This window comes from Podarcis filfolensis (assembly GCF_964270895.1).
Source record: "Podarcis filfolensis genome assembly, chromosome: 10".
Taxonomy (NCBI): Eukaryota; Metazoa; Chordata; class Lepidosauria; order Squamata; family Lacertidae; genus Podarcis; species Podarcis filfolensis.
The window spans coordinates 58,216,030-58,232,482 of NC_139612.1; the positions used below are offsets into that span (position 1 = coordinate 58,216,030).

Below are 16,453 nucleotides of genomic sequence, written 5' to 3' on the forward strand. Positions count from 1 at the left end.
TCATGTTGCTAAGCTACATCTGCTCTTGTCTTAGTTCTACCATGTTCCACTGAAATTTGAACTACTGTACAGACCTGTTGGCTGTGTGTACAAAATGAATTTATAATGAAGTCTGAAGGGGAAAAAATGGCAGAACAAGGGAAGATGCAGCAGAACTAGAGGGAAGGGCTACTTCATGCAATTCAGAACCCAATAACTATTCATCCTACAACAAACACACATGCAGGTAGTCCTTACATAAACACTCAATACCTTTGATTTCAATGGGATTGCTTATTTGAGTAATGCCAACATGTGTGGTTGTGTAAGAAAACTTATTCTCTAGCTACTCTTCTATAACCACTTGAGGACACCAGGGCAGTAATTCTAATGCCGATTTTTGAACTGTTTTTTTTGTCTGTCTAACATTCCTTTTTAATCCCCATCCTGCCTGCCCCTTCCTTATGTAGGGTTACTTTAGTGATCCTTGGAATGTTTTTGACTTCCTCATCGTAATTGGCAGCATAATAGACGTCATTCTCAGTGAAACTAATGTGAGTATTACTCTACCCTCCCTAGGATGCCACCAAATCCTCCTCTACTTCCTCCTCCTGTTTCCTTCTTTTTTATTATTTCTGGTTTATGTTTTCTTCCCTCTAGTCATGCTTTTATTGAACTTGCCGTCGTCCTTCTCCCAGGGGGAAAAAAAGGAGGGGGGTTGCATACCTCCTTCTTTTTCACTTGTCACAGCTGTGACCGGTGAAAGCACACAAAGCTTGGGGTACGTGTGCTTTTTTTCCCTCCAAAAAAATTCAGACATGTTTGAGTGAAACGTTCTAACTAACCAGGCTTTTGTTGATACCCTCCATCATGTTACAGAGGTATGAGCAGCCAATACTGTAGAGTGGTAAGAGACTCTTTAATATGCCCGCGTAACCTCTTTCTTTTCTTATTTTTTTCTCTTCTCTCCCTCTTTCATGCTTTGTTTATTTATTTTGTTTGTTTATTTTTATATATCTCTCTCTCCCTTTCTCTTCTCTTTGTTTCTTTCTCTTTTTCCTCGGCTTCTCTGCCACATGCAGCACTATTTCTGTGATGCATGGAATACATTTGACGCCTTGATTGTTGTGGGTAGCATTGTTGATATAGCAATCACCGAGGTGAACGTAAGTAGCTGGCATCTGTCCATGAATGTGCCTGCTCTTAACATTCATTTGTCTCTTCCAGTTTTTTTAATCTCTTCTTCTTTTATTCTCTCCCTTCTTTTCCCCTCCCTTTTTATTTGAAGTTTTTTTTTTTAAGGATTGCTTTTGTTCTGTTGTTCTGGATATTTTGTTTTTGCTTGTTTCTTTAAATTTGGAACAACTTTGAGGACTTTCTGACTGTTGCATCATTTTCTTTCCCCCATAACCAGCCTGGCATGAATAAAAACTGTATAGTAGGAAAACCGATGAGAACTATGTGAAGTAAATGCACAAAGAGCAGGTTTGTGTCCTAGGAAGTTGGAGAAGTAGTCCAAGTTTAGGACTCCTGATTTGTCAAAGTTGAGTTAAACTTTCCATGGCACTGGGATACTTGCCACTTCACAGAGATCTACAGGGCAACTCTTTCGAGGTGGAATAATGGGAGCCAAATGTCATCTGTTTTCTGCTAGGCCTTTATATTCCCAACTTTTTATTCAAAAACCACAAATTCTTACAAGTCTGCTCACATTCTATGATATATTTGGTGGGTTGGATCCAGAGTAATTTAGTGATGCTTTAGTCTGACTGAAATCAATGAGGCTTGACATGTTATTGTTACCAATTCATCTCACTGATTTCAAATTGACTAAATGTGACCAATTTAGCCTGGATCAAACCCTGTGTATCATGTTAACTGATGCAGTTTTATCTCCCTATTATTTGTGGAAAAGCTGCCAGGGTAGTGTAGAGAGGAACATTGCATAAAAACCATTACATCCAATAGGTTTGATTAATTTTGGCATTTCAATACCTGCCATCATGGATTGGTATTGCTTTCAAAATACAAAAGACTGAAGTTAAGTTCATGGTTTTTAAAAAGGAAAAAAATATATATACACAAAGTAAATATCTGGTATTTGGAGAAGAATTTGTACTGGGCATTTAAGTAAATAACATTGGATAGAGAGAAAATCCCAGTCCATTAAAGGCAATAATCTTATGGAATAAGGATTTTGCTGATAAATAGCCCTCTGAATTGGTGTGTGTGTAGCATGAGATTTAAAAATCTCACTTCTAGAACCTAGGCCACACACGATCATCCATGCTAGACTGGAGGAATGCATGCATCCATCAGCCGCTGGTTGGCATGGTTAGTTTGCTTCAAGCTAAGTATTTTTAGGGATCCACGGGGCCTTTCTCCCTATCACATCCAAGGGAGGATTAGTGCACCAATAAGAGGGATGATGTAAACCACTGGTTTGACATGTGGTCTTGGAGATCTTCACCAAAGATGCTGAAGGATTCTATGTGGTGACACATCATAAGCGGGTGTGATTGCATACATTATATACAGGTAACTATGTTAGATAGATTTCTTTGGGGCGTATCTCACAACTATACTACTTTCCCAGTAAATTGTGGAGTTGATATTCAGGGAGTGGAAGACATTTTTGGTAATTTTCATTAAGCTGATCTCAGTTCCAGATCAAATTCTGATCAGGAATTGAGATCAGATAAGTAAGATTCACCAACCACATCTTCCACTTTCCATTGGTCAGCTCTGTTGTTTATCAGGAAAACAGGACTTTCAGGTTATGGTTAATTCTGTTCTCAATATTAATTGGCTGATACTGAGAATTGAAATAATGTGATTAAATAGGATCGATCTCAGTAAAACTTTAAGTTCAGCAGTTATTTATATATAGTTGAAGAACTGCCTAGAGCTGTCCTCTGCAGAGATTCTCCCAAAAATTTAAAGGTGGCATTGGTGGTTCTCTGAATCCCCTCTAAAGATTACCCTCCTACTATATAGTCCCTTCAAAATTCTGCACATGTCTTTTTATTACCTGGCATGTTTGACTCTTCTCTTTTTAATCTTTGCTATTAATTCCTAACATTTGTTATTAATAAATTAATTGGTTTTGATTTTTCTTTCCTTTTTAATTATTTTTTTTTGCACAATATCTGATGCACTGATAATTGAAAATCAGTTAAGGATGGAGTTTGTTTTGAATTGTTTCAAATCCTCTTGCACATAATTCTGTTAACTAAGAGAATGAATGGTACCGTACATCAATTTATTCCTTTAAAATACCCTTGCTGCTTGCGACATTTGGTATGAAATCCTGCAACCTCCACTCCCACCCCCAGCAGGCAGGCATTAATCATTGCAGCTCAAATTGAAATATTTTCCTCTTCCCAGGCAGCACAAAATGGTTTGTGGATCAGTTGCACCTCCACTTCACCCTCCCTACCATGGGAGCTTCATTGCTTTGCTCACTGTTTGTGAGCCTGACAAAATCTGCCTTGTGTGCCTGTATGCTGTCTCATGTTACATCAACTGATCTGGAAGCATGGCAGGGAGAGAAGAGGAATAAAACTTCCCACAAGCTCTATGTGATGGTAGATTTTAAAATGACTCCAAAACCAGGCATCATATGGTAGAATCCAGATCCAAAGCAATTGGAAAAATGAGTTTGCTGTAGACAACCACTGGCTGCTACACTAAGAACAAATCGTAATGCTGAGATTTGTTCTCTATTGAAGGTGAATCTTTTTTGGCATGAGTTACTTTGTCATAAAAGGTGATGGATGCATTAAACAGGAACATTCTGTGAAGTCCAGCTGGGACTTTGCCATGCTGATCTAATCTGCCTAGGAAGCATTTGGTCACCAAAGCAATACAAGGCGATAATGAAAACACAAATATATTATGTTAGCTTGTGTGTGTATGTGTGCGCACGCGCATGTGTGTTGTGTGACAGAGAGAGAAAGAGCACTTATCTGTATGGTATAAGCTGGATTTATTTTCTTAACTAAAAATATATAGCATAGGAGGGCCATGAAGGATATAATGGATGCTTCTACATAGCAGTTTTTTTTGTAGAAGCGTCCAATACTTCTGAGCAAGAAAAGTCATCCATTCTGAAGCCTGGGAACAAAAAGCAATACTGATTGGGAAGAGTCTAGGAAAGGGGAGAATTTAGCTCCAAATCCTCATGAAGCTTAATATTTCTCTCATCTCAAATTCAGTAGTGTGTTAATTATTTCATGCATGGAGATATAGCCGCAACAATCCTGACTTATGCAATCTCTGTAGGAAACTATATAGAATTCACTGGATATAAAACTAAGTCTGAAGACAAAGCAAAATAAGGAATGTAACCTGTTTCATGGTTCTGACTCCTTTCTCCACTCAAGTTCCAATGCCGATTGAAAGTTGTTTGTCTGATCAGTATTTGATGCAGTACTATTTGATGCAGAACATCAGTCAAGAATGGAGATCATTCTGCAATAACTACAGCTTTCAGCTCCTGAAGCACAAAGTCAGAATTTGGGAAATATCAGGACAACTGCAGTCCTCTAAGAGACTGAAAGTCAGAAAGCACAACTTGAAGATTACAAGGTGCTGACAAGGAAAATCCTCCATTGATGGCAATTTGCTATGGAACAACTGAGTAGGAAGAATATTATCCAAAACGAAATATGGATGAGACTGCAAAAGAAGGAAAACAAAAAATTAGTAGTCCATAGCAGCAGGTGCAGAAAACAATGCAAAGGTGCTGGGCTATGAAGCTAAGCAATGTCTGGCCAGAATCTGGATGATAGATTGTCTAGGAACTCCATGTATTCCTTGAAATATGGGTGTGACACAAAGGAAACAAATATGAACTACTAAAAGAAATGAACATTACAAAATTATCTGGAAGACTGACAAGAAATCCTACCACATAGGGGTTTTTTTGTGAAAATAGAAAGTTGCTAGTTACTGGGGGTGGGGTGGAAATTTGTGTTCCTTTTTAAGCACAGAAGGTTTTCTGACCACAGCATAAAACTGTACCAGATAATATCAACTACTGAGATTTATGAGCTTTTTTGGAAATGCATTTTTTTATCATAGTTGCATAGGTTTAGAGTTGAATTTACTGTGTGTGTTTGTAGTGAGTCAGTTTTTGTATTACTGATTGGTGGTGGTTTGTGCGTTTGTGCGTGAATGACTTTAGCACATTTTATCCATTGTGCTTTTCAGGATGTTTTAGGGTTTGAACCCATTTACCCAGTCACACACTTTTCTATATATCTAAGTGCAGGTGTATCTCTTAGGGCTTGTGCACACATTAACTTTTACCCCTTGGTTGCTGTACCAAGAGGGTAACTGTTTTGTTTACCTCTAGGTAGCAGCAGGCTAGCTCTAAGCAGTGCCTAGAGCTAATTCACTAGAGGTAAGTGTGGATCCATCAGGGGAAATACAGGCTACATGGGACAGGTGGCATCTACCCTGGGTAGATATTGTGTGCACAAGCCTTAAAAGGATCATTGAGCTTGTGTGTGGATGCATACACCCAAGTGCCTAAATATCTTGGCATGTATCTCTGCTTGCTTAAGAGATGGAAATGCATGTGTATGCATGCTATGTGCATGTTGACTAGCATGTTTCTGTGATTGTGCTTGGCAGTGCCAAGGTGTGAACACATGGGACCACTCCTAAGGCTACCTTAACATAACACTGTCCCCATAATCACAAAATTCCACTGAAATCACTGCAGTGTCACGATTATTTCAACACTAGGTTATGATGTACTATTTTTCAAGGTGTAGTTCTCTGAGTAAACCGTAGCACTCACTAGAGGGTGTGCCATCTTATTTGCACCTCTCAGAACTTTAGTGATACATGTCTTTAATAACTGGACACATCAGACATCTCAGTTTAACAATCTTGTATTTTTATTTTATTTTTTTGCATTAAAAGCCATGGCATATTTTCTACCAAATCCGTTTTTAAAATGGCTTGCTTTCAAGCCTGCCTCATTTATTATTATTTTTCAGGGGCTTGCATACAAAATTTACAGTCTGATCCTATGCACCCTTATTTGGGTGTCCCAATGAACCCACTGGGAGTTCCTTCCAAGTAAGCGTATACAAGATCACACTGTTACGTCTCCTCAGCATTAGCAAGAATTGTACAACTACATACCTCAATGTTCTTGTATGTTGTACAACTACATGCCCAAACGTTCCTTGACATTTAGCCCTTGGTTTGCTGGTTTCATTTTACTATCCTGCATCTGATCACATACAGCCACTTCTTCAAGTTTCTAACCAGTTTTTGTATCTGTTCACTGCCTTCAAATGTTGATAATGATCAAGAGATTGACAGAAAACAGCATAAAAACTGCTAGTAAACAAAAGCTAGCCCCAAATACAAATATTGTTTTAAAGCCAAAATATGCTGTTGCTGCCCTGCATCATAATTCTAATTCCCCCTAAATAAAATCTGGAAGGAAGTCTGGCCTTCTGTCAAAAAACAAACATATATTCACCAGCCTACCCCTCATGCACAAATACCCCCTCTTTTTTTAATGAGAGGCATATGCAAGTTTATGTATTCATAGTTGAGACCATCCCTAAAACTATCTATGTATGAGTCATGAGTATGCTTCTCTGCAGTTTTTACCCTCTATGCTTCTACACCAGGTGTAAGCTTTTCAAAATTCCACTGTAAATGCCCGGATTCCCACTGTGAAACCTCTGCCTATTAATAGTAAAAATTCCCAATCTTAATAAATGCAACAAATATGTTTCAAAAACCTATGGAGATAAACATATATAACTAAGAATTATTGGTGTTAACTATGGATACAGCATGACCTTAACTTGCTCCACTTTGGTCTCCCATTTTCCATAGAACAGGAGAATCTTTACTCTTTTTCAATCATTTTTGAGAAGCTGATCTCATGTGGGTAAACAGTGCAGCAGTGAAATACTTAGTCCTGTACATTTCCATTTGAAAGCCTTAATAATATGAACCTTTGTTCTTTTGAATGCAACTGCTGAGACAATGTTATAAAAAGTGAAAAATGAGACTTGAAATATGTTCTTCAAAAAGGGACTTGGTCATAGGGGTTGAAAACAACTTACTGTCTATATTGATACATACATGATGGTACTTGCTTCTTTTAGCCCATAATGTAACTTAATAAATCAGTATCCCTCCTTGTATGGCAGAAGGATTTCATTACTCTTAAAAAAAAAAAACAAGTAGAAGAATAATTTGATGTGTGATCTTTACCTGTATGACTAGTGTAACAGGAAAAGACAAATGGTCTTCAGAATACTAACAGAATATGCACCTCCCCCTGGAATTCAATAAAAAGTCCAGCCAATAGATCTCTAGTCTTTAATAAACCTTAACCCTGTTATCATCCTCCATATATATATATATATATATATATATATATATATATAGGCTGTCTGAACCCTCACTTTCCATAGATGCCAGTCTTAAAGCATTTCTGGGATGTATGGGGCAAAACAAGTACCGCTGCTCTTTGTTTGCATATAATAGGTACACACAAAGCTGTGTAGATATTTTAAGGATTTTGTGTCCCTATATTCACATAGGTATATTTTTTATTTATTTTACAAAAATTATATACTGTTTATTGTCATAAAACCTCTAGAATGTATACAAGAAATATTAACATTATCTATAAAAAACAGTTACAAACAATTAAAAACATTTTAAAAGAATTAAAATTAACAGTAAACAAGGTATGGGTGCAATTATATTCCCTGAAAAGCAACTGAGAGTTCTTTCATCTATGCATGGCTAGCAATGTTTGTCTGTGTGTCTATGTCCTAACAAGGAGTTTCAAAGGGTATTTCTTATATATAATACTTACAAGCACATCAGGAGACTGAGGCTTTGAGCATTTGGGTCCTAATCTCAAACCTTTGTCCATGTTTACTATGAAAGTGTTTGCATGTATGAGTGTGCCTGTGTGTACTGAAAGGAATGACGGAAGGGGATACAAAGTGTTGTTTCAGTGAAGTATTTCATAGAATCATAGAACTGTAGAGTTGGAAGGGACCCTGAGGGTCTTCTAGTCCAACACCCTGCCATGCAGGAATCTCAACTAAAGCATCCATGACAGATGGCCATCCAAATTCTGCCTTAAAACCTCCAGTGAAGGAGAGTCCACAACCTCCTGATGGACTCTGTTCCACTGTCAAACAGCTCTTACTGTCAGAAAGTTCTTCCTGATGTGTAGTTGGAATTTCCTTTCTTGTAACTTGAATCCATTGATTCAAGTCCTACTCTCTGGAGCAGGAGAAAATAAGCTTACTTCATCTTCCATGTGATGGCCCTTTAGTTATCTGAAGATGGATATCATATCTGAAAAATAATATTTAGGACCCAGACACTGAACTGTAAAAGTTTAACTTGAATAAGCAGTGAATTGTTATAGTTTCCATGAATAGAATACTAGAATAATAATAGGGTAATGATAGAAGAGGATATATGTGTATATAACACTCCCCAAATTTCTTATTTGGGCTCTGGACATGCCCATTCAGACATTTCTTAGAGACAAGCCTTGCCCAACATTCAGAAAATTCCACAAGCTCTCCTTTTGTTCCTAGAAAATCATGTACCTTTATATGATTCCAAAAAGTAGGTGTTTTCAAATGCTCAGGACCTCTTGAAGAATCAGCTTGCTGATTTAATGTTTATGACTGGGTCAGTTCAGAGATTCCAAAATACCTCCATGTAATGCACTCTAACCTTTCTCATCCCTAGAAAAAGTGTTTTACCAACCCACAAATATAGCTGCAGTTTCTCAAGTGATTCTTGTGATGACAAAAGCTGACAAACTTACTTTCACAGTAATGGAAATCACTTCCAGGAAACTACAGCTGAATTTGTAGGATGTCCCAGACAACACTCTATCCTATTAAGTGTCTGGGGACATTGCATGGAGAATTTTTTAGATTTTAAAAAAATGGCTTCTTAGAATATTCTGAAGCCAAAAGCAGTAAGAACTGTGAGACAAGCATACTGTTTAGGGCCTTTCTCTAGGCCTATCTTCAAATGAGTGGGGGGGTGGATTCTCCTTTGAGCCTTAGCAAAAGGTGTTGGGCCAGGCAAATAGGTATCCTCCTATTTTGGAGAATCTCCATTTTAACTCCAACAGGCTCCATGCAAATGGCATGCCTCCTGTTCACATTCCTTGGAATATTCCAGTTTCCCTTTTATCCTCAGTGGTGCACTTTCTTTTTAACTCTGTTCCTCCCTTTCTTCATTCCCAACTTTTATGCTCTTCCCAACTCTTCACCTTTGTCCTTCTAGCCAGGCCAAACCTCTTACCAGCTAGTTTTCACAAAATTAAAATGTGACTGAAAGCAGATAGCTATGGTTTCACTTTAGCAAAGGCAAATTGTCAGTCAAGAGCTGGAGGATGGCCCTGTGTGTAAAAATGTCAAAATCTTAATGTTTCTCAAACCTCTGTTTAGTGGGATTCTGGCTACAATGCTACTTGGAAGTAGAGTCCATTGAACTCAATGGAATATGCTTCCATTAAAATCACTTCAGGGTTGACAGATTCGTCAATCTGTTTTAAGGCTATTTGAAACTTTACCCTGTTACTGCAGGTACAATCCTTGACCCACCTACCCAAAAGTATTTCTAGAGAAATTGCATTGACTGAACTGAAGCTTGTTTTGCTAGTCCAGTGTAAGTGGATTGAGGATTGTGATCTAAAATAATCCCCGCCCTTGCAATGAAACAAAGATGGGTGGAAGGACGGCATGCACATAGCCTTGGCCTTTGTTTCAAATTCTGTGTCCATCTCTGTTGCTGTTCTGGTCTGTTTGCCTCTTTGTTGCTCTCTGTCTGATCTTCTAAACTTTCCAGTCATTTGCTGTTCTGCTGATATTGGAAACAAATCTTTGTTTTGTGCATACATACAATCATTTTAGGACTGCAATGTTCCACAAGCAACAACTTGGAACATGGAAATGTTTTTAAAGGTTTTTTTCCACTCTTCCAAGATTAGTATGTGGACAGTGAAGTCCTCCAATATACAGCTAGCAAAGGGCAGGAAAAATGTGACCAGCTTTTTTATTTCTTTATAACTTTTTTTTTTTACATCCTACATTATCCCACTCTTAAGTGTCACCATTGTAATGGTTGTTATATATTTCTGATATTTACCAATATTTGTGTTGGTGTATGCATGTTCAGTTTTTATACTGAGAACTGTTTATTGGGGAAATTGTTCAGTGTTGCTGTTTTTTCAAAACAACTGGAGCTATGTGCATTTTGTATAGACACTGTTCAAGCAAAAATATTTATATTAAGTGCAAAATTCAACATGCTGAGAATCTTGCTTTTAATTTTTTCAAGTCAACTTTCTAACCTTTTAGGGCTTGCAAATGTGTGAGCCTTACCTAGCAACATACCTGGGAGATCTGAGCGAGACTTCCAGTGATCCATGAGTGGGGCAGTCAGTACCCTCTATAGCTGTTTGCCTCACTCCATGGCCATTTGATTATACAAAATAAGCAAAAGATGAAAATTTGCTTCTTTCATAACTTATACAGATTGCAGAATTCAGATTTTTATTTTAGACAAAAAAAATATTTTTAGTAAAAGTGACTCTGAAAGATAAATCACTGAAGTGAAGTTTCCCCTACTAACTATGAAATGATTTGGTTTGACACACTAAGGATCTAGCATCTGATCAAATCATTTTGTAATTCAGAATGAGGGACTTGCCACGTTAGACTCTTTAAGTCACTATTATTTAATTAACAAACATTAGGTCTGGTTTTCATACGGTGAAGCCATGAGGTGGCTCTTTCCTGTCATGGTGGACCTTTCTTCTAATCTTCCTCCAGCATTTTAAAATCTGATAATAATAATTATTATTGTTATTATTTCATTAATCATGTATGTATATCTACTGTACTGCATTAGCACCATTTCCTCAAGACCTGGAATTGCAGACTTTATAGTAGGAGGGCACTTTAGAAAAAGAAAGCTTTGGCTTATGAAAGAAAAGAATTATGCTGAGGTGGCTTTAAACTGTAATATATATATATATTTATAAGAATGTGAGATTTGGTTCTTAGCATCTCCACCTAGCTAGTAAACCAAACCAGCCCTATTTTTAAATCTTTGACAGTTCTAGTTAATGACAATTCTAAATCTAAATGCACTTAAATAAAAGAATGTGTATGCAAATAAGGGCTGGTATGTGGTTTGGGAGTTCACATTTCCTCTGTGGAGGAAATCTTATTTATTCTAAACTGTTGGTGATAATAATAATAATTAGGCACTTATCTGAACAGAAAGTGAAATTTCTCGAGCAGATTCCAAAGTTGTGATTGGAGTGTAACTTTAGATACAGTAATTCTTTGGTACAGATCACTGTATCTAACATTTTACTTTCAAGAATCTTAAGAAACAGACATGACTCTTGAAGAGTGCACCCATATTTTCTTTAAAAATAATATAAATTGCAGCTTAAAGTATTCTAGTATTTAGGCATCAAACATGTAAATAATATGTTTCAAGAACATGGTTGCAGGCTTTTTCAGTTTTTGTTTTGTATAGTAGTAAGAAGAGGACAATTATTAGACAGTATCATGTCTACAGCATTTTCATGTGGAGTCATTCAAAGGGGGGGGCATTGTAATAACTATTTTAATTCACATTTGTTAAAATTAACAATTACCTCATTCCAGGAAAGTATTCTATAAGCAAATTAAATATTTTTTTGATATTTTTTTTAAAGGATGTAAAGTAAATCATATTTGCTTCCCTGCAGATACATTATGATTGCTAAATAATAGTTAGCACTATGCAACAGCAAACCCAGTGTCCTTATCAAATGTGTATATATAAAGAAATTTTTATTTTATAGAAATTGCTTGCCTATGCTATTACCACCAAGCATATTCAATACATTTCAGTTTCAGCAAGCAGCCTGAGAAATACTTAGATTTTGAACCTGTCCATTGCTACAAGTGTTGATATTCTTGAAAACACAAGTAAAATCAGATGTCTAAGAGACTTTTCCTTTGTTACATACAGCTAAAGTTAGGCCATAGTATGCAATTAGATTACTCTAGAGTAGATGTTAGCAGTTTCAATTTATTATTTATTAAATTTATACCCCACTCTTCCTCCCAAAAGAGCCCAAGGCGGGGGGAGTGGTAAAACAAGAGACATTAAAAGCAATTCCAGTGCAGATGCAGACTGGGAAATATATCAACTTAAAAGCCTTGTTGAGAGAGGAGGGTCTTCAGTTGACACCAAAAAGAGAACAGATGGTACTTGTCTAATATTTAAATAATGGGAATGCCAAACTGAAGGTGCCACAACGCTAAAGGCCCAACTACTATAATGTATGGCACAGAATCCCTGATAAGATGATGCCTGTAGGAGGATCTCATCTGCAAAGTACAATGATCAATTGGCTATATAAGGGATATGACAATCTTTCAAGTAACCTGGTCCAAAGGGCAGCTCCATATAGAGGACATTGTAATAATCCAGACTGGAGGTTACCAGTGCATGGATTACAATGCTCAGCGTAACAGCAAATAATATTTTCTTTAAAATTAACAGAAGCTATTGCATGGTTTACATTGAACATTTCAACTATAAATTGACTTAGATTCAGAGGCCCAACTGTAGTTTTCACATGACATATTTTTGTATTTAGGACCTTGTTTAAGAAAAGAACTGTAATAGCTTTATATATCCACATTATCTAGAGAAGAATGTTTCCACTAGGCACAAGTCTATTAAGCTGTTATACCAGTTTAATGACATCATAACCATGCCATTCAAGCTTTAGATATGTATACATGAGAAAGTCACAAATATGCTGATATATGGGTTTTTCACATAATATGTGCAAATGCATATACCTTGTGAATAATGGAATGACTTGTAGAAGGAAACATATTACTTTAAAAATGGCATAATCTAGAAAAGCCCGCAAATAGAATGGGTAGCAAGAATGCAGCTTCTACTCATTCAGTGGGACTTGCAGAGAAGATATTATCACTGAGTTGTGCACTCAGTGTTTGCACAATTTAATCATGATGTGTGTGTTTTTTTCACTTTACCTGAAATTTATATCAAGAAAACAATTTTGCTGCAATACTGAAAAAAGATTAATTTTTAGTAATATAAATGAATTAAAATTTGGTAATATTAATACATGCTTACATCCTATTTTGTTTTGTTTTTTAAGATTTGTAACCAATGAAAACAATGGAAAAAAACTTTCTCCCCACAAAATTTAAATACAAAAATATTTAAAATCATTTAAAGATATTCCACAGGTCTGATACTTAACCTTTTTATGAAATACTTCAATATCCAGTTTAGAAGTGATGTACAGGAGAAAATAATATTATGTTAACTATTGAGCAATTTGTGGAACACTCAGCCTGGTAGAACGCTCTGTCACAAAAGACCAGGGCCCTGCGGAATTTGACATCTTTTCACAGGGCCTGCAGGACAGAGCTGTTCCACCAGGCCTTTGGTCTGGGTCCAGTCTGACCCCCCTTTTTCTTTTCAAGACCTCGCATGTAAGGGGCCCCTCTAACCCTTTCTCACCAGCTCATATGAGACCAGCACAAATAGCTGGGCCTGGTGAGCACTTAATGTTCCCACCCCATAGTTATAGTTATAATTTGTGGGTTGCCATCAGATTTTATTCTGATTTTAAGCTGTATTTCAACCGATCGTTTGATCTTATGTTTTAATGTATTATTTATTTGATGTTAGCTGCCCTGAGCCTGGTCTTGGCCGGGGAGGGCGGGATATAAATAAAATTAATTATTATTATTAGTGCTAAAAATATGAGAGATTAAAAAAAAAACTCTAAGCTGTTGCTATAATGCATAACTCCATTCAGTAATTTTGATATGGAACAACATTCCAGTTTCTTAGATAGTTACGGTACTATGCTAGGATTTAAAGTAGGCTGATTAAGGCTGCAATCTTATATCCACTTACTCTTGGTAGCAAGGAAAAACTGGTATAAAAGGAAAATTCCTGGAAGCCAAGATCCAAGTTTGGGGCAAGTACTCTTTGGTGAGAGAACCCCAGCAGATATTTAAAATCACTAAATATGCAGCAAAGTAAAGTGTGGAAATATAGGTTGTTAGACCTTTAAAATATGTCCTTGTGAGCTCCAAAACTTCCTTTTCCCTGTCATATAAAAAGACCACATGTTTAATAAGTTTTAAATGGTTTACTTACAAACCCTCCAAAGGTCAGATTCATGTGCTTTTTCATACATCCTTCAGAAAAAGTTGCACAAGCAGAAAAACTTGGCTTAGTTACACTGGTACAGTTTCAAAATTATTGGTATAGGAACACAAGAATGGCTCATGAGAGCCATGCAGTCTAAGTTGTCGTAACCAGCTCAAAACCTCTTTACGTGTTAAGCTTCTCTGATAGACTGAGAGAACAAAGGCTTGATTACCTAGTCCCTCCCCAGGTGAACTAAGCATGGCATGACAACTTACTGTATGGTCTTAACCCCTTCATGCATTAATTAGACTTAAGCATGTTTGTTTTATGAGGCTGGTTATCCCACACTTACCTGGGAGTAAGACCCACTAGACTCATAAAGACTTCTGAGTGGATACGTATAAGATTACACTGTTAGTTATATCAAGAACTATGGTTTAACCAGTTTGTGGATCAATATTGCCTGACCCTAAACAGATAGAAAATACATTGTCTTGAAGCAAGAAAATTATTTGAAGGGAATGTGGTGGCTCCTGGTTTTGAAGGGTCCATGGACAATGCACACTCCCTGGGGGCACCTCCCTTAGGGAGTCTACCTCTACACTGCCATTATCATCAGCTCCTACAGCTCTTCTTTCTCAGCACTGCTACTACCAACTTGAAGCAGAGAGCCAATGAACAAACAGGTCATGTCATTTTCTGTTCCTCCATTTCACCACCGCTGCTGCCTAGACTCAAGCAGGAGGCAGGGGAACAAGCAAGCAGTGGTGAAGAGGAGAAGCAATTGTTTCTCAATGGGGCTCCCTGCTGAGTTGCAGACCCTGGAAAACTATGCAGCACTTAATTTCTATATCCATTATGCTCTTGGTTGTAAAAGTAAAACATGGCCAATATGACCTGAGAAAAGAGAAAGGACACATGAAACATAGAGACGGGATTCAATGCAATTCTATATTGTTTATGTGCAGAAAAATAATCCCTTCCCATTGGGATGCTGAATAGTGAAGGCCAAACCATCCAGGAGTTGAAAGAACTTTTGTCCCTATCATAATAGTGACCCCAAATGCAATTACCGGTATTTATTTATGTCATAAATAATCATTATTAGTAGTATTTATTTGTTGTGTTTTACACCAAAGTGTTTCAAAGCAACTTACATAATAAAAATAGAAATAACAAAAAACATCAAAACCAAATATAAAAACAGCAACAACAACTATAGTGTCAAGCATGCTTTCTGGGGAGAGCATTCTGCAAGCAGAGAGCCGCTGCTGAAAATAATTTCAGTTACGCTTAGGGAACAAAATCATTCAACAATTTTGGCATTTAACACCCTTCCCCACCACCACAAGCTGCTTTTTCACCTGTGGAGAAAAGATGAAAAACCGCTTGGGGGGTAAATGACCTTCAGCAAAAATGGCTGGAGGAGAAAAGGTTAAGTTTCTCACACACAGTACTATTCCTCTTTGCAGTATCCTGCAGCTGCTTTTTATTTAAAACAAAAACCAGGAGGCCATTACATCTCCCATGCACTGCCAGCTTGGACCTGAATCATATCCTAATTAAATAAGCAGTAAAAAGACACAGAAAATGAATTAAAAGTTAGGTGTACTACTTTTCAAATAAAAATTAACTGGCAGCAAATTATTTCTTCCTGCCTACCCACATATTTGAACTGAAGCATTTTACTGTGAAACAACTCTGCTACTTGGGGGGCAACTAATCAGCCTTCATATATAGTTTCTTTTGGATATGTAGTTCACGTTCAGACTCAATAAATACTAGGAAGAAAGGTCTTGAGCATATTCAATATTTCAGCTAATCACTGTGTATTTTTGACTTTGGGCTTTTATCACTAAGTGCTGTGTATTGAAAACAGTGTACCTCAAGGTAGACTGAATAAAAATCTGATTGATACATGGTCTAATGCTGACCTTATTAAATCAAATGAAGCAGCCTTATGGATAGGAAACTGCCATACTAAGGCAGACCAACTGTCCATCTAGCTCAATATTGTTGACACTGACTGGCAAGAGCTCTTCAGGGGTTTAGGCAGGAGTCTTTCCAGACCGTACCTGGGAATGCTTCAGTTGACATGCAAATAATGTGAACTGCTATAAAGCCTTCCCTAAAAGGACCTATAAGTTGCAATACACTAGGAAACTTACCTAGCATATCTGAACCTTGGAAGCTGTGCTAATGTGAAGTACAGTGGTACCTCGGGTTACAG

At 37.1% G+C, this 16,453-nt stretch overlaps 1 protein-coding gene and 1 long non-coding RNA gene across 11 annotated transcripts in view; one reads left to right on the plus strand and one right to left on the minus strand.

The window, feature by feature from the left end:
* Positions 1-16,453, plus strand: part of CACNA1C (calcium voltage-gated channel subunit alpha1 C) — a 480,830-nt gene that overhangs the window by 392,558 nt on the left and 71,819 nt on the right. The window contains exons 32-33 of the mRNA XM_083572199.1: positions 450-533; positions 1,062-1,145. Coding sequence (XP_083428325.1) covers positions 450-533; positions 1,062-1,145 — 168 coding nt within the window. The remainder of the gene's footprint in view (positions 1-449; positions 534-1,061; positions 1,146-16,453) is intronic.
* LOC310742825 overlaps positions 1-16,453 on the minus strand; it is a 109,153-nt gene that overhangs the window by 17,960 nt on the left and 74,740 nt on the right. For 2 of the 10 annotated variants that reach the window (XR_014538690.1, XR_014538691.1), the window contains exon 3: positions 4,330-4,659. The exons of 4 other annotated variants lie outside the window; for them this stretch is intronic. This is a non-coding gene — a long non-coding RNA (uncharacterized lncRNA). Of the gene's footprint in view, positions 1-3,943; positions 4,660-10,514; positions 10,856-16,453 lie in introns of those variants that run through there. 4 more of the 10 variants (XR_014538695.1, XR_014538696.1, XR_014538694.1 and 1 more) reach the window with 3 other exon arrangements.